This window comes from Narcine bancroftii, chromosome 3 (assembly GCF_036971445.1).
Source record: "Narcine bancroftii isolate sNarBan1 chromosome 3, sNarBan1.hap1, whole genome shotgun sequence".
Classification (NCBI taxonomy): Eukaryota; Metazoa; Chordata; class Chondrichthyes; order Torpediniformes; family Narcinidae; genus Narcine; species Narcine bancroftii.
In genome coordinates, this window is record NC_091471.1 from 47,893,227 (window position 1) to 47,918,168 (window position 24,942).

Genomic DNA, 24,942 nt, shown 5'->3' on the forward strand with positions numbered 1-24,942 from the left:
AATTATATAAAAAAAATTGATGGAAATGTTAGCTGTGAGAGAACATGTTGACAAAGAACAAGAGTCAGGTGAAATGAATCTGCAAAATTGCAGCTGGAAAATGCAATGGGGGGAAATATTGGAAGGATATTAATCATAGTAAATTGAATAGAAGAGAAAATGTTTGAAATGGTCTGTTCAATAAAATTGTAAACTGTTTATCTTCATATTTGTGATTAAGCTAACAACAATATCCAGTGGAAAAAATTTAGAAGAGTGAATAATATTTGTCCCATACTGTGAAGAGGGTGCTGCAATAACTATTGAAGCTCAATGTACTCTATAGCATTAATACTTGAGATGATGGAGGAGGTTGCACAATGTAAATGTTAGTTATATTTGAGTAAGGAAGAAATAAATTAGGAGAGAGAAAACCAAGGAGATAATTGTAGAATTTAGGAAGGGAAAACCAGAGCGTGCATGATTCAGTGATATTTGGGGGATCAGAGATGGAGATGATGAGCAAATTTAAATTCCTGGGAGCCACTATCAAGGAGAACCTTACCTCAATCTAACATACCAATGTGATTGTGGATGAAGCATGTCAGCACCTCGACATCCTCAGGTGTTTATGGAGGTTTGGTACAACATCAGAAACCTTGGAAAACATATGCAGATGTTTAGCGGAAAGTGTGCTGATCAGCTGTATCACGGCCTGAGATGGGTGCAGAAATCCCTGCAAAGGTTAGTGGACATAGCCCAGTACATCTCAAGGAAAACTCTCCCCACCACCGAGAGCATCTACATGGAATGCTGCCATCAGAGAGCAGCAGCAATTATCAAATACTGCACCACCCAGGACATTCTCTGTTATTGCTGCTTCCATCGGGAAAGATATAGGTGCCATAAGATTCAAGATTTGGTGTTACCCCTGAACCATCAGACTCCTAAACAACAAATTTAGAGACTCATTTAAAAACTGATACTGTGGTCATTATTTATTGCTGAATCCTTATATTTTACTGTATTGCACAGTCAATTTGTTTACATTTTTATCATATGCATCTCTACCTCTTTTCTTCAGTACAGCTTACACCACCGATAAGTAGAAATTCTGCCTGGCCTTCAGGAAAAAGAAAGTCAGGGTTGTATATAATGTCATGAATGTACTCTGACAATAAATAATATTGGGTGGCCTGGATAGTGTAGTGGTTAGTGCACGCTATTACAAATCCGGCTACCCAGGTTCGAATCTGGTGCTGTCTGTAAGGAGTTTGTATGTTCGACATGGTATCTTTTGGGTGCTTCAGTTTCTTCCCACCCATCAAAACATCCAAGGGGTTATGTTAATTGGGTGTATTTGGATGGCACGATCTCATGTTCCTAAATGGCCTGTCACGTGATGTATATCTAAAATCTTTTAACGTTGCAAAGAGACATGATCTCCTTTTAACATGCAAGAATCCGAGTGAAATTGAGGAGGCAAATAACAAGAGGGCTCTACTTCAAGCATAAGAATCAAAAACTCAGGGACCTGGTTTCTACATAAGCGGTCAGACGTTGATGGGGATTGTCTCGATATATGCTATTCTGCTCAACTTTTGGTGGATGTGGGTGGTTGGCTTCTGAGGTATTTTTGCCGTTTTATGGACTGGGTGTGCAGGATGAAAAGTGCATGTGATGGACATATACCAATGATACTGAATGGTGTGCCAGGCTTGAGGCTTCAACATGCTGTTATACACTTAACTATCTTCAGGAATGCATATGAATGACAAGGAGTGACAGCATTTTTACAATTATTAAACATAGAAACATAGAAGATAGGAGCAGGAGTAGGTCATTCGACCCTTCGAGCCTGCTCCGTCATTCAATGAGATCATGGCTGATCTTAAAGTTCAGTACCCTGTCCCCGCCTTCTCTCCGTAACCTTTAATACCCTTATACTGAAGAAATATATCTAATTCCCTCTTAAATAAATTTAATGAACCTGCCTCTACTGCCCTCTGTGGCAATGAATTCCACAGATTCACCACCCTCTGGGTAAAGAAATTCCTCCTCATCTCGGTCCTAAATGGTTTGCCTATTATCCTCAAACCATGGCCCCGGCTTCTGGATTTTCCCATCATTGGAAACATCCCATCTGCATCCACTCTGTCCATTCCTGCCAGAATTTTATATGTCTCTAAGAGATCCCCTCTCAATCTTCTAAACGCCAGCAAGTACAATCCCAATTTGCGCAATCTTTCCTCATAAGTCATTCCTGCCATTCCAGGTATCAGCCTGGTGAATCGCCTCTGCACTCCCTCCATTGCAAGAACATCCTTCCTTAGATAAGGTGACCAAAACTGCACACAATACTCCAGGTGGGGTCTCACCAAGGTCCTGTACAGTTGCAGTAAGGTATCCTTGTTCCTATACTCAAACCCTCTTGATATAAAGGCCAACATGCCATTTGCCTTTTTAACCGCCTGCTGTACCTGCATGCTCGCCTTCAGAGACTGGTATACAAGTACCCCTAGGTCTCTCTGCACTTCCCCATCTCTTAATCTATTGCCATTCAAATAGTAATCTGCCCTCCGGTTTGTATTACCAAAGTGGATAACCTCACATTTATCCACATTGTAGTGCATTTGCCATGTATCTGCCCAGTCCCTCAATTTATCCAAATCACACTGGAGCTTCTTGACCCCCTCTTCCATGCACACAACCCCTCCTAGCTTAGTGTCATCTGCAAATTTGGAGATATTACATCCAATCCCCTTATCGAGATCATTAATGTAAATTGTGAACAGCTGGGGTCCCAGTACAGATCCCTGTGGCACCCCACTGGTCACCGCCTGCCACTCAGAAAATGAGCCATTTATCCCAACTCTCTGTCTTCTACCTGCCAGCCAGTTCTCAATCCACATCAATACTTTGCCCCCAATCCCATGAGCCTTGATTTTGGAAGCCAGTCGTTTATGCGGGACCTTATCGAAGGCCTTTTGGAAGTCCAGGTACACCACATCCACTGGCTCTCCCCCATCTATTTTACCTGTCACCATCTCAAAGAATTCCAATAGATTTGTCAAGCACGATTTACCTTTTGTAAATCCATGTTGACTCCGTCTGGTCCATTCTCTGCTAGTCATATGCTCTGCTATTACATCCTTAATAATGGATTCCATCATTTTGCCCACAACTGATGTAAGGCTCACTGGCTTTTTCTCTACCCCCCTTTTTAAATAGTGGGGTAACATTAGCTACCCTCCAATCCATGGGTACTGATCCTGAGTCTATCGAGTTCTGGAAAATAATTCTTAAAGCATCTGCTATCTGAATGGCCACTTCCTTAAGTACCCTAGGATGTAGATTATCAGGCCCTTGGGATTTATCTGCTTTCAATCCCATCAATTTCCCCAAGACCATGTCCTTAGAGATACTGATTTCTTTCAGTTCCTTTCTTGCTTTAGTCTATGTTTCCTAACATCCTTGGGAGGTTATTTGTATCCTCTCTTGTAAAAACAGAACTAAAATAAGAATTTAATTGGTCTGCCATTTCCTTATTCCCCATTATATATTCCCCTGATTCCGACTGCAAAGGACCTACTCTGGATTAACTTCACTAAGATTAAATTCATAATTATAGATAAGAAAATTAACAATCACACCGTATAATTTACTCTTGCTATATGCTTGTGAACTGGAGATTGAAGGAGATTAACTGTCCATGTATGGCTTGAGCATTTGGGTGCATTTGAATTTAACCAATTCAATCACTAGTTTGATTTAAAAATGTCATTTTGTTCTACATCCATAGTACATTGTCGCTGGATAGTTATAATCACTCTGAGTTGGAAGAATAGTGTTTCTCTACAGTCAGCTATTCAGCAACTTTGAAATACTGAGAAATGCTTCTCCCCTCAATTTTCTCAAGTAAGAAGTAATTTGGGATCTGTTGGCTCATCCATTGGGGAGTTTCTCCTACAAAATTGATATTAAATCTGTGGATTCTTATTTTTAACCGTGTGCTCTCTTGTGCATTAATTTACAGTCAGGTTTACATAAATTTGCCTATAATTTTAAATTTGTTTATATCAGTATACTGTGTTTGGCCATTAGGAGCAGAAATAGACTATTCAGCCTATCAAGTCTGCCCTGTCATTTAATCAGGAGCTGCTCCATTTTCCCACTTGGCCTCACTGTCTGGCCTTCTCTCCATAACCTTTGATGCCCTGGCTCAAGAACCTATCGATTTCTGTCCTAAATACACCCAATGATCCAGCCTCCACAAAGATCTGTAGCAGTTCCACAGATTTACCACCCGATGACTGATTCTAAGTAGACACTGTTGAATCCCAACCAAGAAACATCCTTTCTTCATCTACACTTTCCATCCCTTTCAACATTCAAAATATTTCTTTGAGATCCCCCTTCATTGTCCTAAATTCCAACAAATACAGGCCAAGAGCTGACAAATGCTCCTCATGTGATAACCTTTAATTCCCAGAATCATCCCAGTTAACGTCCTTTGAACACTCTGCAGCGTTAGCACTCCTTTATCTAGCAAAGTGCATGATCATACACTTTCCGACATTATATTTAATTTGCCACTTCTCTGTCCTTACTCATGAGTCCTTCTGCTGCCTCTGTGTTTCCTCTACCCTACCTGCTCCTCCTCCTGCCTTTATTTCATTTGCAAACTTGGCCATAAAGCCATTCATTCCATGATCCAAATCATTAATATACCACATAAAAAGAATTGGCCCCAAAAGCGCTAGCAACTGGCAGCCAATCGAAATGTGATCTTGTATTCCAACTGTCTGCATCCTGCCAATCAGCCAATGCTCTACACATGTGAGCATGTTTCCTGTAATAGCAAGGGCTCTTGTTAAATAGTCTCATATGCAGCACCTTGTCAAATGCCTTCTGATAATCCAAATACAGTAAACAACATCCACTGCATCTCCCTTATCCAGCCTGCTTGTGACTTCATCAAAGAATTCCAATAGATTTGTCAACCAAAATTTTCTCTTTAGGAAACCATGGTGGCTTTGGCTATACTGTCATGTGCCTCCAAGTACTCTTTGACTATCAACTCCAAAATCATCCTAACTACTGATCTATCTTTAATTTCCTTTCTGCTGCCTTATTGAATAGTGGGGTGACATTTGTGATTGTCAAGTCCTCTACGACCATGCCAGAATTTATTGAAAAGCACAAAATGCTGGAGAAAAAGGAGGTCAAAAATAATGTCTTTTCAGGTAGCAATGGTTAAGATACATAACCAATGTTTCGGGCTTGAGAAAGTATGAGAAAATGCCGGCAAGCATCTGAACAAAATATTGGGGGTGGGGTGAATGGCAAAGGCAGGAGATGATAGGTGGAGAAAGGAGGGAGGGGACAGTAGCAATGTGGGGGAGGAGGGATGACTGGCTGGATGGAGGAACAGCAAAGACAGGAAAAGGGGGAGGGGCAAGCAAGTTTAGGGCAAGGCAGTAAAGTCCATGTTCATGCCATATGGTTGGAAAGTGCTCAGACGGAAAATAAGATATTGTTCCTCTAATCTGTAGGTGGGTAGGATGGGATAGTACACAAGGCCATGGACAGACATGTGAGCACAGGAATGTGACTCAGAGTGGAGGTGCTGAGCAAAGCGATCTCCCAGTCTGCAACTGGTTTCTCTGATGTAGAGAATGTCACAAAGGGTACACCGGATGCAGTTGATAAGTCCTCTGGATGCACAAGTGAAGTGTGAAAGCACTTCGCTTCTTCTGGACCAAAGACCTGACCAGTCACCCTCCATCACCACCCTCCTCCCCGTGGCAGAACTTGTCCTCACTCTGAACAACTTCTTCTTTAACTCATCCCACTTCCTCCAAATCAAAAGAGTAGCCATGGATACCTGTATGGGTCCTAGCTCCACCTGCCTTCATGTGGGGCAATCCATGCTGCAAACCTACACAGGCAAGTCCCCACAACTCTACCTCCAGTATATTGATGACAACATCGGCGCTTCCTCATGCACCCACGATGAGCTTGTCAACTTTATGCATTTTGCAGACATCTTCCACCCTGATCTCAAACTCACCTGGTCCATCTCTGACAACACTCTCCCGTTCCTGGATCTCTCTGTCTCCATCGCAGGAGACAAATTGGTCACTGACATATACTACAAACCCTCCAACTCCCACAATTAGCTGGACTACATTTCCTCACACCTTTTCCCTGCATATTAGAATAAGGAAAGTGTTGTCTATATTCCATCCCCTTCTCTTAATTTCACCATCTCCGCCGCCTTTGTTCCCAAAATGAGGTCTTCCAGTCCAGATCTTCCAAAATGTCTATCTTCTTCCACAGAGGTGACTTCTCCTCCACCACTATTGACTCATCCCTCACCTACATCTCCTGCTCATCTACCCTGGCTCCCTCTGCCTCCAGGTGCAAAAAACATAGAATGCCCCTCATCGTCACCCACCACCCCACTAACATCCGCATCCAAAACATCATCCACTAGAATTTCCGGCACTCACTATAGGGTCCCAACACCAGACATATTTTTCCCTTTCCTCCCCTCTCGGCCGTCCACAGTGACTGGTCCCTCTGCGATTACCTCATGCAATCATCCCTCCCCACCCATCGCACTCTTGGTACCTTCCCGTGCCCGTAGGAATTGCAACACTTGCATCCATACCTCCTCCCTCACCATGGACTGGGGCCCAAAACAGGCCTTACACATTAAGCAACACTTCACTTGTGCATCCAGAGGACTTATCGACTGCATCCAGTGCACCTTTGTGGCATTCTCTACATCGGAGATCACTTCGCTCAGCACCTCTGCTCAGTTCACAACCACAGCAACCTCCCATTTCTGTTTTGAGTCACACTCCTGTGCTCACATGTCTGACCATGGCCTTTTGTACTATCCCATCCTGCCCACCCACAGAATAGAGGAACATTATCTTATTTTCCATCTGGACACTCTCTAGCCATATGGCATGAGCATGGACTTTACTGGTTTCCCCTAAACCTGCTTGACTTTTCATTCCCCTCCCCCTTTTCCTGTCTTTGCAGTTCCTCCATCCACCCAGTCATCCCTCCATCCTCCCAGTCATGCCTCCTCCCCTTCATTGCTGCTGTCCCCTCCCTCCTTTCTCCACCTCTCATCTCCTGCCTTTGCCAACCACCCCACCCCCACTCTTTTGTTCAGATGCTTGCCGGCATTTTCTCATACTTTGATGAAGGGCTCAAGCCCGAAATGTTGGTTATGTATCTTTACCTTTGCTACATAAAAGACATTGTTCTTGACCTGATTTTTCTCCAGAATTTTGTTGTTTTTTTTTTCACTTCAACCATGTTGTCTACAGAATTTTGCCAGAATTTATGCCAGAATTTATTGATTCTTGAAATATCATTACTAATTACTCCCCAATCTCGTCCACTACCTCTTTCAGGACCCAAGGGTGCAATCCATCAGGTCTGGGAGTCTTATCTACCCTTAGACCATTCAGCTTTCTGAGCACCTTCTCCCTTGAAATAGTAATTGTACCCATTTCCCTTCCCTGATATCCTTCGACATCTGGCACATGGCTCGTATATTTCACAGGGAAGACTGACACAAAATACACATTTACTTTGGAGTTATGCCATGTCCTTGTCTCCCATTGATATTTCTCCTGTGTTATTTTCTAATGGTCCTATATCTACCCTTACCTCTCTTTTATTCTTGATATACTTGAAGAACCATTTTGTATCTTCATTGATATTATTTGCTAGCCTAGCCTAGTCATCTTCTGTAAGGTTTTAAAATTTACCAATCCTCTATCCTCCCACTATTTTTTGTTTCCTTGTATGCATTCTCATTTGCTTTCACATTGGCTTTGACTTCCCTAGATCGTGACAGTTGTGAGATTTTTCCATTCAAATGTTTCTTCTCTTTTGGTATCTATTTATCTTGCACCTTCCCCATTTCTTGCAGAAACTCTGCCGTCTCCCCTACTAGTGCCCACTTCCAATCTACTTTGAGCATTTCCTCTTTCATATTACTGTAATTTCCTTCACTCCACTGAAGTACTGACATCTGACTTTATTTTCTTCTTGCGAAATCTCAAATTGTAATCACTGCTCCCCTAATCCTTCCTTTACCCTAAGCCAATGGTTCTCAACCTTTTTCTTTCCACCCACATACCACTTTAAGTATTCTCTGTGCCATAGGTGCTCTGTGATTAGTAAGGGATTGCTTAAGGTGGTATGTGGGTAGAAAGAAAAAGCTTGAAAATCACTAATTGGCTCATTATGTGCATGGATTCATAACTCCAAAGCAAATGGGCCCATGACAATTTTTCTCAAGCAAAATATTTCACTAATAATTAGATTCTCAACCTTCCCTTCCCACTCACATATCACCTTAAGCAATTCCATACTAATCACAGAGCACGTTACTAATCACAGAGCATAGGGATTATTAAAGTGGTATATGAGTGGGAACAAAAATGTTGAGAAGCACTGCCATAAGGTTGCTAATCATATCTACTGCATCACACAACACCGAATCATTTCAATCCCTTCTTGGGCTAATCAACAAGCTGCTCTGAAAAGCCATCTTGTAGGCTTTCCACAAAATCTCTCTCTTGAGATCCAGTCCGAATCTGGTTTTAATCTACTTGCATGTTAAAATCCCCGATGACTGCCATTACCTTTCTCCTCTGACCCGTCTTTTCCATATGCAAATTGTTGTCCACATCGCGACTGCAGGTGTGGTGAGTCTTTGATAATGGATGATATAGAGGTTGAAATTTGATGTGGGCTTTCTTGTGTGCCATGCCTTTTTAAAATTGTGTCCACTTTGTGAGCAGCCACAGACCTTAAAATGACGTTTGAGGAGGATGTGCATTGTTGGGGAGCAAGCTGTTTCAAGTGGATGAGGGCCAGGACAGGCTGTCGTTTCCATCAAAAAGTTTTTTCTTGTTTTTCTTATTGAACAATGTTGTGAAAATGGCTGTTATCTTCTTCAATTGCAATGACAAGCTTCTGTTTAATTTCAACTTCAGATGAGGAGAAATAAAAGGTGTTAGTCGTAGCAGGTGGAAGTTAAATGTTGGCCAGGCTTAACTCATTTCTCTTCTATCCACTTTCCCGCAAGTAGTGGTGTACAGTGTTTTGGAGGATTTTTTAAAAAATTGGAACAAATGAAATTGCTGATGTGACACACTGGAAATCTTCATGAAAGGTTGTGGGTGACAAGAAAGTTGATGGCATTATGGAGATTGAGGAAGGTGGCCTAAAGTTACAGCAGGGTATAGATCAGAGAGAAAGTGGGAGACGTTGGCAGATGAAATGTAATTTTCAAAGGTATGAAGTAATGCACTATCATTTTAATTTATTTTAATTTTCAATTTAATTGTAGAGATACAGAATGGTATCAGGCCCACACACCTGTGCCATCCAAATCACCAATTAACCCACAAACTCTGGATGTTGTTTGAATGGTGGGAGGAAACCAGATCACCCGGAGGAAACCCACAGACACAGCGAGATCATACCTTACAGACAGCGCAGGATTTGAACCCTGGTCATTCCGCTAATTTTGGGAAGTCATATATGTAGGATGTACACGGTCCATGGTGCAGGAAGCTGATGAGCAGAGAAACCTTGGGATTGAAGTCCATAGTTTCCTGAAATTGACAATACAGGTAGATTTGGTGATGAGGCAGATATGTGGTATGCTTATGAGTCAGGGCTTAGAAAATAAAAGTTTAGATATTATGTTGCAAATACACAAAACACAATTGGACAGCACTTGGAATATTGTGTGCAGTTCTGGGTGCCACACCTTTGGAAGGATGTGATTGCATTAGACAGAATACAGAGGAGAAACTCTAGAACAGGAGTGGCCAAACTATGGCCTGTTGCTCATTTTTAAGTGGTCCAGGGTGAATTTTAAAAATAAAATTGAATATGGCCCATTACAACTTAGTCTTAAACAATAAATTGCACTGTATGTACTTTGCAATTATAAGTTTCAACACTAGATTTGTGGGCTGATATCGCCTCAAACCGTGCATCTTGGCACCTCACAGTTCAACGGGCAGCAACCTCCTTTGAAGAAGACCGCAGAGCCCACCTCACTGACAAAAGACAAAAGAGGAAAAACCCAACACCCAACCCCAACCAACAAATTTTCCCCTGCAACCATTGCAACCATGTCTGCCTGTCCCGCATCGGACTTGTCAGCCACAAACGAGCCTGCAGCTGACGTGGACATTTACCCCTCCATAAATCTTCGTCCGCAAAGCCAAGCCAAAGAAACCGACCCTTGAAATGTTACTCATGAATGAAGATGTTTAGCTCATTTAAAAAAATACTTTTTACCTCAGTTGAGTAAACATGCTGGAACTGAAAAGACAGAAAATAACAAGGGAGTAACAAAAATTTCAGACACGGTGCGAAAATGAATACTTTTTCCACAGAAGTCAATGGAAAGTGTGTTTGTTTGATTTGCAAGGAATCTGTTAACTTTAACAGAATATCTTTAATAACCCATCTAAGGATTTACACATTGCATCATAATCATGGACACTTAGGTCATGAACTGTGTTCACTGAGAGTTGGAGCCTGCTTTGTCACTTTCTTGATCTTTTACCTGTTCTATTTTGCACCCAGCTTTTAACTTTGCACTGCTTTTTGAATAAGAGTTTAGAGTTTTATTGTATTCATTTAAAATAAATTTAAGAGCAGCAGATATAGAAATGCTGACTCCAATATGTGAGCACATCACTAAACTACTTAGCTGTTCAGTAGTGATGTACAGTTATTTTGATAGAAGATGAATTTTCGATGGCACAGGGGTTTTCTGGTCTAAAAACACATTTTTCTTGAAGTATAACTGGTTGAAAACTGCCAGGCTTAATTTTGTTTGGCCTGTGACTCCTTGTATTTTTCTGTTTGTGGCCCAGAACCAAAAAGGTTCTGCTCCAGAATATGGTCTAGATTCAATGCCTTTAGTTATTAGCAAAGATTGGATTGGCTGGAATTGTTTTCCTTGAAATCCAAATAAAAATATGGACTTTGTACCATCTAATATGATAGCAGATAGAAATAGTAGATATAGTGGCAGGTAAACTTCTGCAGAAACAGATGCTACTGGTCAATGTCTATGCACCTAACTTCGATGACACCTCATTTGCTAACATGATATTAAGAAGGCTTCCCTTGTTAGATACCCACGCGATCATTTTTTTTTGGGGGGGTGGATTTAAGTTGTGTTATGGATCTAGTTCGAGACCAATCCAACTCCCACAGCACTTCCCGATCCATTATGGCCGATTGTTTTCTCATTTAATGCCACAGAATGGGCTGATTGATCCTTGGAGATTTAGGTCTCCTTCGATCTATTAAACTGACGAAAATCAAATATATATTAAGAGGGTGCCTTGGGTAAACTTGTACCTTTCACTTTGTTCGTTTTAGATTGGTCACATTGTTCAAGCTACCGAAAGAAAATAGACACACACCGAGAGCAGTTCAGTTTATACAAGTTTTATTACTAAATCTAAAGCTGAATTCACACTACAATATACAAGCCCTTCCCAATTATACTTATCAATGCCTGGACTGGTCCCAACTGCCAAAGCGAGGCGACGACTGCACACTTGTAGTAGGTTGTCTGGGCGCCGGTAGCAGGTTCTCCACCTCCCTGGACCGGGACGTCGGTTTGGAATCTTGAAGTTCTTCTTCTTGCTGAGAGATGTTGCCACCTCTTGGAGAGTCTCAAACTTCAGCAGTGGGACCATGGCTTATATTACCCAAAAGTTGTTTACTTCAGATCTTATCACTTTGAACAAATGATTTAATTATCGTCAAGGTCTCCTGACAGTCTGCGACCAACAAAAGACAAATGCATCTCTTGACCTCATGGTGGAAGTTGGATAATGTCTACTGATTCATATGCATCCCTGGGCCCCACAGCGGAATTGAGATTATGTCTTCTGATGCAACTGCATCCCTTCTTGCATCAGCTGGTCTAAATCCTCCATTACAGAGGGTCCACTGGAAACACTTTCCATAAATGGCAGCCCTTCCTGCATTTATTCTCTGAATTATGAGCGTTTATAGAGTAAAAGTCATAACTGGGAGCCAGTTGTACCTGTAACAATCGGTAAATATACCGATGATACTGACTGCAAAGGAGCCAAGTTGGTCAGGAGGTGGGGCATCTGGGTGTGTTTATGTGAGTTTGTGTAAATATGTGTCCATTTTTATGTCAAAAAAGAGGAAAAAATGAGCACATCTGTATAATGTGTACAAATTTGTTTTTGAAGCTCAATAAATTTTGGAGAAAAAAAATTGCTTTCAGATGTGTACCATTGAACCAAGGTTACTTCTCTATGCATAAGATTCTCCTTTCAGAAGTGTTAATTCAGTTAACATTTTCTGAAGTTTAAAATATGATTTCTTTATTGGTGGTAATGGTTTTTGAACATCTGAAGTTTGATTCAAGTTTTGCAGACTTGTATATTGCAAACTTATTGTACAGTTTGCATTGATGTAAATATCTTGCAAGGTGTACAGTTTGACATCTTGCACGACCTGTTGAGTGGTTGATGGTTCTTTTTTAAAATTTTTTTAAAATTTTTCACACTATGAAAGTTCTTGAACTATTTGCAGTGCTTTGCAAACATTAATCTTTCCTCTTATTTAGCCTTAGAATGGTGACTTCACAGTGAGGTGGGAACCAAAATGAAGAAGCAGAGGAAGAGGTGGTTGGTGCTGGTAGGGAGTTTGTGTGGGAGGACAGGCAGAGATGGCTAAAATGTAGCCATTGCAATGAGTTTCAATGCAACAGGGACACAGAGACAAAAAGTAACAAATACTGGGCTAATAGTTTTGTATTTGCATGCAGCATAATTTTTTTTTAGAAAAGATGATCTTGTAGTACAGCTACAGATTGGCAGGTATGATATTGTGGCTACCACAGAGTCATGGCTAAAGGATGGATGTCAGTGGGAGCTGACATGTCCAAGGATATACAGTGTATCAAAAGGATAGACAGGAAAGCAGAGGGGGTGACATGTATCTGTTGGTGAGGAAATAACATTACATCATTAGAAAGAGGTGACATTGGATCAGAAGATTTAGAATCATTGCGAGTTGAATTAAGTAATGGCAAGGATAAAAAGATACCATTGTTATGTACGGACCTCCAAACAGTAGTCAGGATGTGGATAGCAAATTACAACAGTAAATAGAAAAGGCCTAACAGAGGGGCAATGTTATGGTCATCATGGGGGATGTTAACATGCAATTAGATTGGGAAAACCAGGTTGGAACTGGATCTTCGGAGAGAGAATTTGTGGAAGCGTACCAGGTGGCTTTTTTAGAGCAGTTTGTTGATGAGCCGATGAGGAGAGTGGTTGTCCTGGATTAGATGTCGTGTAACCATCAGAGGTGATTAGAGAGCTTAGAGTAAAGGAACCATTGGGGGTAGTGATCACAATATGATTGAGTTTAATTTGAGATTTAACAGGGCGAAACTAACATCACATGTATTGGTGTTTCAATGGAGTAAAGGGAATTACAGTGGCACAAGAGAGGAACTGTCCAAAGTGGATTGGAAGGGGCCACGATTAGGGGAGATGGCAGAGCAGCAATGGATAGAGATTCTGCAAGAAATGAGGAAGGTGCAGGATAAATATATACCCAAAAAAGGAAATATTCAAATGAAAATACCTGTATGTCATCAACTGTGGATGACAAGGGAAGTCAAAACCAGCATAAAAGCAAATGAGAGGGCATTCAAGGAAGCAAATATTAGTGGGAAGATAGAGGATTGGGAAGTTTTTTAAACCTTACAGAAGGATGCAAAAATCTCATAAGGAGGGAAAAGATGAAGTATGAAGTAGCAGAAAATATCAAAGAGTATTTAAAAAAGAGCTTCTTCAAGTATATTCGATTCAATTTATTGACGTAGTAATAAAACAGTGTCGTATTACATGAAATTTCTTTTTGCCTATTGCAAGGCAGATTTGCCACCAGCCAGAATTGCCTAAGTGCCTCTTTCATTTCTTACAGTCAGAGAGAGGGAAGTAAAAGAGAGTCCCTCCAGAAGCACTGAGTGTCCATAGATTTGCCTCCAGCATGTGCACAGTCCCCACAGCCTCCAATACAAACCATAGGCAACCCGAGCTTCAGATCTGAACCTCCAACACAGTCAGCAACCCTTCAGTGCCCTTGGCACCTCCTTGCATTCAGGTTCCGATACCTGACACCCCTCCAGCCAGTTTGAGCCAGTCTCCAGCACTTCACCGCATGAGTCTCCTGACAGCAGTCTCTGGCAGTCCACAAGCCTCCATGCATTCCTTGTCTTGAGTCGCCAGCAGCCCACCGCATTCACTGGTCCCTCTGCTGCAGAGCCCCCTCACTGGTCCACTGCCTTGGTCACCATCCCTGCGGGTCACTGCAGTCTTCCACTTACCCGGAGTCTGCAGCCCCTCGCGGCTGCTGATTAATAGGCATCGCCATCCTGGGTGCAGATCCCGCGGTCGCGGGATTTCAAATAAAACTACCGTCCGCTCCATCTATGGGCAGTTCCAAGCCCATGCAGAGCCAATGGCAGTCGACTTGGTGGCTGGACTCCGCAGGAGTTCTTCATCTCCACTTCCCTGCTCCATGTGGGTCCATACCATTGGCAGCGCTGCCACTACAGCAGCTCCGGCGCTGCCACCATCTTTTATAAAGAGTAAATTTAGGACCATTTGAAAATGACACTGAAGAAATAATGGCAGACAAGGAGATGGCAGAGGAACTAAATGAATATTTGTATCAGTCTTCTCAGAGGAAGACATTACCAGAGTGCCAGATATCAAAGGGTATCAGGTAAGGGAGGTGAGTACAGTTAATCTTTCAAGGGAGATAATGCATAGGAAGTTGAAAGGTCTAGGGTGGATAAGTCTCCCGGATCAGATGGATTGCAGCCTCAAGTTCTAAGAAGTAGTGGAAGAGATTGTGGAGTAACGGATATAACATGAAATGTTTTGTCATGACATTTGTAAATTTTAATATTAATTAGTTAAGCAGGCCTGTAAAAAAAAGGAAGAGAGTGTTAACACATATTAAGAAAATGGGAGATTTTCTCCAAGAAACACATTTAACTGAAAAAGAACATTTGAAATTAAAAAGCGATTGGATTGGATATATAGTGTCTTCTTCGTTTAATTCTAAGGCAAGAGGTGTGGCAATTTTGAAAGAATTGAAAAGAATTCAAAAAAGAATCTTCCAATTAAAATGCAAAATGTTGTGAAGGACCCTTCACAACCCAGAATATGTCAATCATATTCTGAATTGTAGATTTTCTTAAATTTGTATGCTCCAAATATTGATGATGAGAAATGTATTCAAGAAACATTTCTTAATCTAGCAGAGGCACATGAACAGGCACTTTAATTTCTGTTTAGATCCATTGTTGGATAGATCTACTCAAGTAGTGACGAGAACAAAAGCCGCAAAAGCTACATTTTTGTTAATGAGAGATTTGAATTTAATAGATGTATGGAGGAGGATTCATCCTAGAGAGAGATTATTCATTTTATTCAAATAGGCATGACTCTTATTCTAGAATTGATCCATTTTTAATTTCAGCACAAATGCGAGCTAGGATTCTTGAAGCTGAATTTAGATAAAGTGAGGATCTTATCTATCAATCGCCTTTATTAATAATGATTGAAATGCATGACACAGAGAATACGATTTATGGATGGAGGTTGAATTCATTATTATTGAAAAGAAAATATTTTTGTGAGTTTGTTAGAATGCAAATCTGAATATTTTGTGATATAAATTTGAACTCTTGTGATAAGCTTATATGGGATGCTTTGAAAGCGTATTTAAGAGGTCAAATTATAAGCTTTACTTCTAAAATTAAAAAGGAGTATATGAGAGAGTGATCAGTTAGAAAAAGAAATAACAGTTTTGGAAAAGAACCTTCAAAAACAGCATTCTGTATATAAACATAGACAATTAATTAATTAAAAAAAGAACTTAAGTATATCACATTACAAACTTACAGAACAGAGAAAGGAATTACAAGAACAAAACAAAGATATTAAGAATTAGGTGAAAGATTGCATAAAGTACATGCATGGCAATTAAAAACAAAGCAAATCTCGAGAACAATTAATGCAATTAAAAAGGATACTAATGTTATTACTTTTAAAACCTCAAGAAATAAATTAATCCTTTAAGAATTTTTATTCAAAATTGTATAGCTCGGAATCTTTAAAAGTCAAAAATAAGATAGATAGATATTTATTACAGATAATTTTGCCTAGATTAAGTTTGGATGAGCAAACTAAATTGAGTACTCCCTTTTCTCAGTTAATGGTGAGGGAGGCTACAAATTTATTACAGAGTAATAAATTTCCAGGAGAGGATGGATTCCTGCCTGATTTTTTATAAAGAATTTAAAGATTTATGAAAGTATTAAAACAGGCTTCAGAAACCCATACTCATCCAGAATCATTTTCAACAGCAATAATTACAGAGATACCTGAAAAGATGGAGACCCTTTAAAGCTTTCATCTTGTAGACCCATTTCATTATTAAATGTAGATTATAAGATTGTTGCAAATAGAAAGACTAAATTACTACCTAAATTAATAAATATGGATCAGACAGGTTTTGTAAAAAAAAAGATACTGTTGGCTGAAAATGTGGGTATTTTACTTAGTATAATCCATTTAGTGCAAAAAAAGAGGACATTGGTTCTAGGAAAAAAGAATTTGATAGGCTGGATGGAATTTTTTGTTTAAGGTGTTGGATAAATTTGGATTTGGATCAACCTTTGTAAATTGGATTACGGCATTATATAATAATCCTAAAACTAAAGTATTGACTAATGGACAAGTATCTGCACTGTTTCAATTGGCGAGGTCAAGTAGACAAGAATGTCCCTTATCTCCAGCTTTGTTTCTTGCAGAAATAATTTAGAGTGAACTGAAAATTAAGGGATTTAGAGTTGGTCAAGAAGAGCATAAAATTAGTTTATTTGCATATGATGTTTTGATATATTTGACTGAACCTGAAAGTTCTTTACAACAACTATATGTTAAATTTGAATAATATGGGAAAATTTTGGGTTATAGAATAAACTAGATAAAGGTGGAATTATCCCATTAACAGAAGGGATACTCAGTTTAAATGGCCAAAGGATGGCATTAAATAAATTGAATTATTTATCACTACTTAAAAAGGTTGAGAAAAAATTTTTTTTATAAAATTGATCAATTTACCTTAAACTTTAGTGGTAAGAGTTAATTGTCTTCAGATGAATATATTTCCAAAAATACAATATCTTTTTCAAACATTACTTATTTTAATACCTCAATTTTTGTCAAGCATTGAACAAATGTGAAAGGAAATTCCTTTGGAAAGGTAAAATGCAAGAGTTTCCATAGAAAAGTTAACGTGGAAATATGAATTGGGAAGCTTACAGCTTCCTAATTTCAAAACTTATTATTGAATGGCACAAATTATATTTATTATCTTTTTTTTTCCACTGGCATGTGTTTAAATAAAATTGAATAAATTAGGAGAGGGAAAATCAAAGGAATTCATATACTAATGGGATGCAAAATTGATGGATGGTGAAAGAGAAACACCATTATTGAAGCATTTGATTAATATATGGAATAAAATAAATGATGAAATTGGTGCAAGAGGACATATATTGCCCAAAATGCCTTTGACTCAAAATTTTCTTGTATCTTTTTCAAAAGATAAACAATTTTTTGATATTTGGTTTATAAATGTTGAAAATTATTATGAAAGAGGTCAGTTAATGACGTTTGAAAAATTCAGAAATGTGGAATAACCCAAAATACTCTTTTTTTGTTATTTTGTTATTTTCATCTGAGAGCATATTCGAGAGACAAGTTAGGAGCAACTGTGTTGTTATCTGGTTGTAGTGAAGTACAAATTCTTATTAGGAGAGTATTTTGTTAAGAAATTTACCTCCACAATATATTCTTTATTAAAAATAGGAACTCCTAAGCTTAGAGTTCATAAATCTAGACGAAGGTGGGAAATCGATTTAAATATCACAATTGACAAGCAAAGATTGGTAGAGATTGTATGACTAATACTATTAATGTAAGGTAGAGATTAGTTCAGTATAATTTTTTACATAACTTATATATTACACCACAATAATTGAATAGATTGAAATCGCACTTATCAGACCAAAGCTTTAGATGTGGTGACGATATAGGAACTTTTTTGTTTACATTCAACTCAGTCATGCCCCAAGGTAAGACCTTTTTGGGTGGATTTGGAAATTTTTTGGAACAAGTTACAGGTGTTGTATTTCTGCAAAATCCACATTTATTGTTATCAGGAAATATTGATGGAACAAGACCTAAATTAAAATTTCCAATATACCAATAAGAATTTGTTAAAGTTACATTAGCAGTGGCAAGAAAATCTATTGCAGTTACTTGGAAATCAGATACACGTATGGGTATGACACGATGGAATGGAGAAATTCAAAGTTGTATTCCTTTGGAAAAAATACAAAAAAATGAGAAATAAATATGCTACGTTTTAAAAATTTGGCATCCATATACTCCAATATTAGGTTTAAACTTGTAATGTTGTGCTTCCCGTGCTTCTGGACCTGTGAAAATCTCCTCTAAATTGTATTAAAGAATTATGTTTAAATTGTGTGTTGGATGACATCCCTCTTTGCAACCCTGGAAGTTTATTTATTTTTCTTGATATAACTACATTATATCTTTATATTAACTATTTTGAGGGGGGGGGGAGGTTTTGGAGGGGATATTTACCATCATGTATGTAGTTTTAGTTTCTTTTCCTTTTGCAATTTGTACTATAATATAAATCTTTGACTATTACATGTATGGATGAATTTTTTTTTAAATCAAAAAAAGAGAAGAGATTGTGGAGGCATTGTTAATGATTTTACAGGAATTATTATATTCTCTTATGGTCCCAGAAGGTTTGAAAATCATAAATGTCACCCCATTATTCAAAAAGTGAGGGAAGCAGCAGAGAGGTTAGCCTAACATCAGTGGTTGAAAAGATGTTGGAGTTGATTGTCAAGGATGTAGTCATGGAATATTTGAAAGTACATGACAAGACAGGTGTGTTTGGAAGAGTATCAGGTTCGGTGGGTTCACAGACAGATGAATCTGGATAGAAGGGTTACAATCACAAGTAACCTTAATGAACACACAGGAGACAAACAGGGGAGAGTGTCAAATGTTACTCAATTACTATATTACTAAACTATATATTCATTCACATTGGACCCAGATTGGTCTTTGAAACTAGTGGCTATATGCTCACATACATGTACACACACTACAGACAGGGACTTCCACATACATTTCTGGTTCCCTCTACCAACAAGGGTGCAGCTCTCTGCAAGCGCTGATCTATCACAATACTACGGTTCATCTTAAGTGTAGTGCACACCATACTCACGACTCTTCCAGCGATGTCCATAGTAACGACCTGGTGTGGAGCGATGTCTGGGGCTTAGACCATGAGCCAGTGAGAAAGAATGTGGTATGCATTTATGTTATATACAGTTCTTATCTGGGCGCATTAAACGAGCCAATGACAAGGTGGCTGGAGTCCATCCTTGATTGATAGGTGATGTGACTTCTGAATATGTTTCAGACAGAGAGGACACATGACCATCCGCAATTCACAATATTCCAGACAGGCAGGGAAGCCATGTATTTCTCCACAATTCACATATAACAATAGGCTAAAGCCTTCGTGGTTTCCTTAAGGGAAAATCTTGCTAAACAAACCTATTGAAATTCTTTGAAGAAGTGACAAGGCTCGATGAAGGAGAAGCAGTGGATGTTGTGCATTTGGATTTTCAGAAGGCCTTTGACAAGGTGCTGCATATGAGACTACTTAACAAGATAAGAGCCCATGGTATAACAGGAATCATACTAGCATGGGTAAGGCATTGGCTGATTGGCAGGAAGGAGAGAGTCCGAATATAGGGATCATATTCTGGTTGGCTGACAGTTCCACAGGGGTCGGTGCTGGGACCACCTCTTTTTTTATGTTGTATATTAATGATTTAGATTATGGATTGAATGGGTTTGTAGCCAAGTTTGCAGATGATATGAAGGTAGGTGTAGGAGCAGGTAGTGTAGAGGAAACATGAGGCTGCAGAAGGACTTGGAAATTAAGTGAGTAAGGACAGAGAAGAGGCAAATAAAATATAATGTTGGAAGAGTACATCATGCACTTTGATTTCAAATTTATTGTTAGAGTACATACATGACATCACATACAATCCTGAGATTCCTTTTTTCTGCAGGCATGGCAAAATTACTGCTAATTGCTCATGCAAAAATTAAACTGTACATAGCTTAAACATGTAAACAGACAAAGAACTGTAAACAGATAATGAAACAAACTGAATGCAATTCAGAGAGAACAAAAGAAAATCAATAAGGTGCACAAGTAAGAGTCTTTAAATGAGTCTCTGATTGAGTTTGTCATTGAGGAATCTGATGGTAGAGGGGTAGCAGCTGTTCCTGAACCTGGTGGTGTGAGTCTTGTGACACCTATACCTCTTTCCTGAAGACAACAGCAAGAACAGAACCTGTGCTGGATGGGATAGGTCTTTGATGATTGCTGTTGCTATCCAGTAGCAATATTCCCTGTCGATGTACTCAATAGTGTGGAGGGTTTTGCCTGTGATGTTCTGAGCTGTGCCCACTGCCTTTTGGAGGCTTTATGCTCAGAAGTATTGGTGTTCCCATACCAGACCGTGATGAAGCCAGTTAGCACACTTTCCACCACACCTCTAGAAATTTGCCAGAATTTCTGGTGTCATACCAAACTTCTGCAAACTGTTGAGGAGTAGAAAGCTGACGTGCTTTCTTTACAATGCCATTGGTGTGTTGAGTCCAGGAAAGATCCTCTGAGATAGTGACTCCAAAGAACCTAAATTGGCTCACCCTCTGATTCCCCCAATGATCACTGGATTGTCTACCTCTGGCTTTCCTTTCCTGAAGTCAACAATCAGCTCCTTAATTTTGATGTCATTGAGAGCAAGGTTGTTGATGGTGCACCGTTTAGCCAAGTTTTCAATCTCCATCCTCTTCCTTTATACAACCCACTACTGTGGTACCGTGGTATCATAGGCACATTTGTAGATTGAGCCACACAGGCATAGCTGTAAAGTGAGTAGGGCAGGAGCTAAGAACACAACTCTCTGGTGATCTGGTACTAATGGAGATTGTGGAGGAGAAGTGCTTACCAATTTTCAGTGATTGGATGTCTGGAGGTGAGGAAATCTCTTGGGAGCTTGGATGCATGGGCATCCAGGGCTTAGGCTAAAGTTTACGGTAGAGGGATTGGGACCTCTGGTGGGCAGATGGCCTGGCCCTAGGTGAGAGGCCGCAGTTGAGTCGTCAGGAGTTCTGGTTGGTGGGCAGCCTGGGCCTAGGAGAGAGGCCCTGGTCGGAGTATTGTGAGCTCGGATGGGCGGGCAGTTGAGGGCTTGGTGAGGGTCTGCAGTTGAGATATTGCGAGATTTGAGGGGCAAGAAGCTAGAGCATAGGCGAGAGGCTCTGGTCAGGGTGTCAGAAGATCTGGTGGGTGGGCGGACGGGACCAAAAATAGTGGTTGACTTTTACATGGTATCAATTATTACACATGTGTATATGGTAATACATACAAAATATTTTTAATTGCAAGGCACTAAAACGACGATTGTGAGCAACAGCTCATATGATTCCCGACATATTCTAAGGAGCCACACATTATATGTCAAGGAGATGCATGTGGCTATCGAGCCGCTATTTGGCAACCCTTGCCCTGAAGGATGAACTTTGACGTAGAAGAAATACAAGCCATGTGCATGCAAATGGTATCTTGTAGATTTGCACCATGGTTGGCACGGGTATGGTGGGCTGAAGGGCCCATTCCTTTGTGGGATTGTTTAATGTTTTGTGATATGACCCATGTTTGCAGACCTCTGCACTTCTGTGGATTTGTATTCTTGCTAAATTAAATTATAATTGGTATAAACTTATTTCTGTTGATTAGTGACCAAGTTCAATAATTTTTATTTTACAGACAAGAGATGATTTCCTGGGCCAAGTCGATGTGCCTCTTAATCACCTACCAGTAAGTTATGATTGTACAGATAATGTTTTAAAGACTAAATTAGCATTTGCTTTCCCTCACCCTGTGCAGATGCTATCAAATTTAGCTTGCTTACTTATTTAATTATCAATCAAATTCTGATATTTGTTCTTCGATCTTAACACGTTACCGAGAAAACCAGGTGAGGGACTCGATCCTGTTGTGCAACAAAACATAGCAATTTCAGATACATTGTGGCAAGCTGATGAACAATATCAGATCAACCTAAAGTTTGAATGTACAAAGAACCATACTGAAGTCAACAAGGAAAGCAACTTTATTCGGGAGGTAAACAAGAATGTCTGCAGACACTGTGATTATAGTTTACACAAAACTGCTGGAGAAACTCAGCAAGTCACACAGTGTTCTTTGCGTAACAAAGATAAAGGTACGTAACCCAACATTTCAGGCCCAAGCCCTTCGTCAAGATATGAGCAAAAAGCAGGCAGACACTTGAATAAAAGGAGGGAAGGAGCACAGGCAAGAGGGCAGAGGCGTATATGGGTGGAAGGGCACAAGGAAAAATAACTGAGAAGTGTTGGGGAAGGAGATAGCTCTAAATGGAGACAGAATAAGGTGGAGAGCTGAGGAAAGGAGACGGGGGTCTACAGGGGTCAACCACTGCAAGCAGTGCTCCTGTTGTGGCCTCGTCTACATTGGAGAGACTGGACGCAGACTGGGAGATTGTTGTGTTGAACACTTTCACTATGTCTGACACGGATCTCCCAGTGGCCAACCTTCAATTCCACACCCCACTCCCACGCTGACATGTCTGTCCATGGTCTCATGCATGGCCAAACCAAGGTCACCCGCAAAATGGAGGAGCAACACCTAATATTCCCACTGAGCACTCTATATCTGGATGGCATTAACACTGGCTTCTCCCTCTCTTCCCCTCCCCTCTGTCTCCTTTCCTCAGCTCACCACCTCCCCCATCACCTCAGTTATTTTTTTTTCTTTTGCCCTCCCACCCATATCCACCTATAACCTCTTGCCTGGGCCCTGTGCTCCTCCCCCTGCCCCTCCCTCTCCATTTTATTCGGGCACCTGCCTATTCTTTGCTGATATCTTGATGAAGACTTCAGGTCTGAAACATTGGTTATGTATCTTTGCGACATTAAGAATGCTGTGTGACTTATTGAATTTGTCTAGCGTTTTTGTGTAAACTTTATTAGTGAGAGTAACATTTTTATGATTTTGCAGTATAATAAGTCCTGGGTTCAATGTGGAGTGTCAGGAGAAAGAACTGAAAGGTTGTTTACCAGCAGCTCAGTTAAGAACCAGAAGATGATTCAGAAAAGAAATGGCCTTTCAGTCAGAAAAGGTCCAGGAAAGTTAGGTGGAGAGGAATGTTGTCATTGGAAAGATGTAATGTAAATAAATGAAGGACAAAGGGTGGCATGATAGAAGAAAGACTGAATCCACCGACCTTGAAGAATATCATTTACATCACAAAAGCATTCTGAGTCATTAAATGATTAAAATTAGGTCTAAAACTGCAATTTAAGATTTTAAATGGTAATCTTTTTAGTGCTTGATATGCCATATTTGATATATTGACTAATTCTATTGTCAAACAATCTTGCTGTGTCAATTTGCACTAGTTAAATTTGGAGTTTTAGCAACAGATTTGTTATTTTATCTTTTTATGACCATGCTTTGGTATTTGAGTTAGTCAATTATTAAAACCTATTGTTGCCAAGGGGTGCTGGGTAATCACGTTATTTAAATAGGCCCAAAGTTACAATTCCAATGAACTCTTTCTAGCTGTGGATCATGTTGCACAAGTTTTAATTATATCTGGAAGCTTCTTGTCTGGAGCTCCAGATACCTAGGCAAATATTTTTCCCTGCCTTATCAGCTGATAATTATAGATTTGCAGAGCCCGTTACTAACAAAATTTCTCATTCCACGTTTATTTGATAAATTTAAAGCTACCTTTAGTACAAATTTATAACCGTGCAAAGGAAGGATTAATTGGATATACGCAACCGAACTTGTGTTTCTTCTCATTAGCAGGCTGAGATAAGTAGCTGTTTTGTGAACCTGGGTCCCTGGATGATACCAACTAATTTTGGAAATTGCTATGAGTGATTAACTCTTGCCCAGTCCCACATTGCGCATTGTTCAGATTGGCTGCAGAGATCTGGAACTCTAGTGCAACACTGATTAAATTCTTTCAATGCTTGCGTTGAAAGTAAGTTTGAAAATGTGCAAATAGATGAATCAGGATTTTTTCCCCCTTTTTGACTGAAATAGCTTGTATTTTAAAATATGCATTGAAACTTCTCAAGTCTTATAAGACTATCCAGAATAAAAGCAGGTTTACCTTTGCAACATTGCTCAAAAATGTTAAATATATTTTTTGGCATTTGTGCGTGCAAATAGGATAAAAATGTATTCATATTTTTGTTAATTCAGAGTAATTGGTCTTCCATTACAAATGTTAATTGATCCATTGTGGCTTGTTGTAATCATCCCAGCATAATTCATTTTGTTAAATGCAATTGGTAGCTGACACCAAGTTCATTTATCATCCAATTGTGATAGTGCAACCTGACGAAACAGCGTTTTTGGTCCATGGTGCAAAAACAGTGCAAACCCACAAAAAGACATAACACACATACATACAAATGATATATATACACAGAACCGATATACATAGATTTAAAAATAAATATTATTGATGAATAGTAGAGCCACAGTGGGAGTTGTTCTAGCAATTTAGCAAGCATTCAGCAGTCTCACTGCCTGTGGGAATTTGTTCCTTATCCTGGTGGATCTGGC

General features: G+C 39.7%; 1 protein-coding gene and 1 long non-coding RNA gene across 19 annotated transcripts in view; one reads left to right on the top strand and one right to left on the bottom strand.

The window, feature by feature from the left end:
- The window catches only part of nedd4l (NEDD4 like E3 ubiquitin protein ligase), a 533,566-nt gene that overhangs the window by 300,069 nt on the left and 208,555 nt on the right, over nt 1-24,942 (top strand). For all 18 annotated transcript variants that reach the window (XR_011353364.1, XM_069924007.1, XM_069924003.1 and 15 more), the window contains one exon: nt 22,087-22,137. Coding sequence is in view for 17 of the 18 variants with exons in the window: in XM_069924007.1 (XP_069780108.1) it covers nt 22,087-22,137 (51 nt within the window). In the remaining variant the exon portion in view is untranslated. The remainder of the gene's footprint in view (nt 1-22,086; nt 22,138-24,942) is intronic.
- Nucleotides 551-24,942, bottom strand: part of LOC138757145 (uncharacterized) — a 52,122-nt gene continuing 27,730 nt past the window's right edge. Inside the window, exons 2-3 of the long non-coding RNA XR_011353373.1 lie at nt 9,504-9,635; nt 551-637 (exon numbers count right to left, since the gene is read on the bottom strand). This is a non-coding gene — a long non-coding RNA (uncharacterized lncRNA). The remainder of the gene's footprint in view (nt 638-9,503; nt 9,636-24,942) is intronic.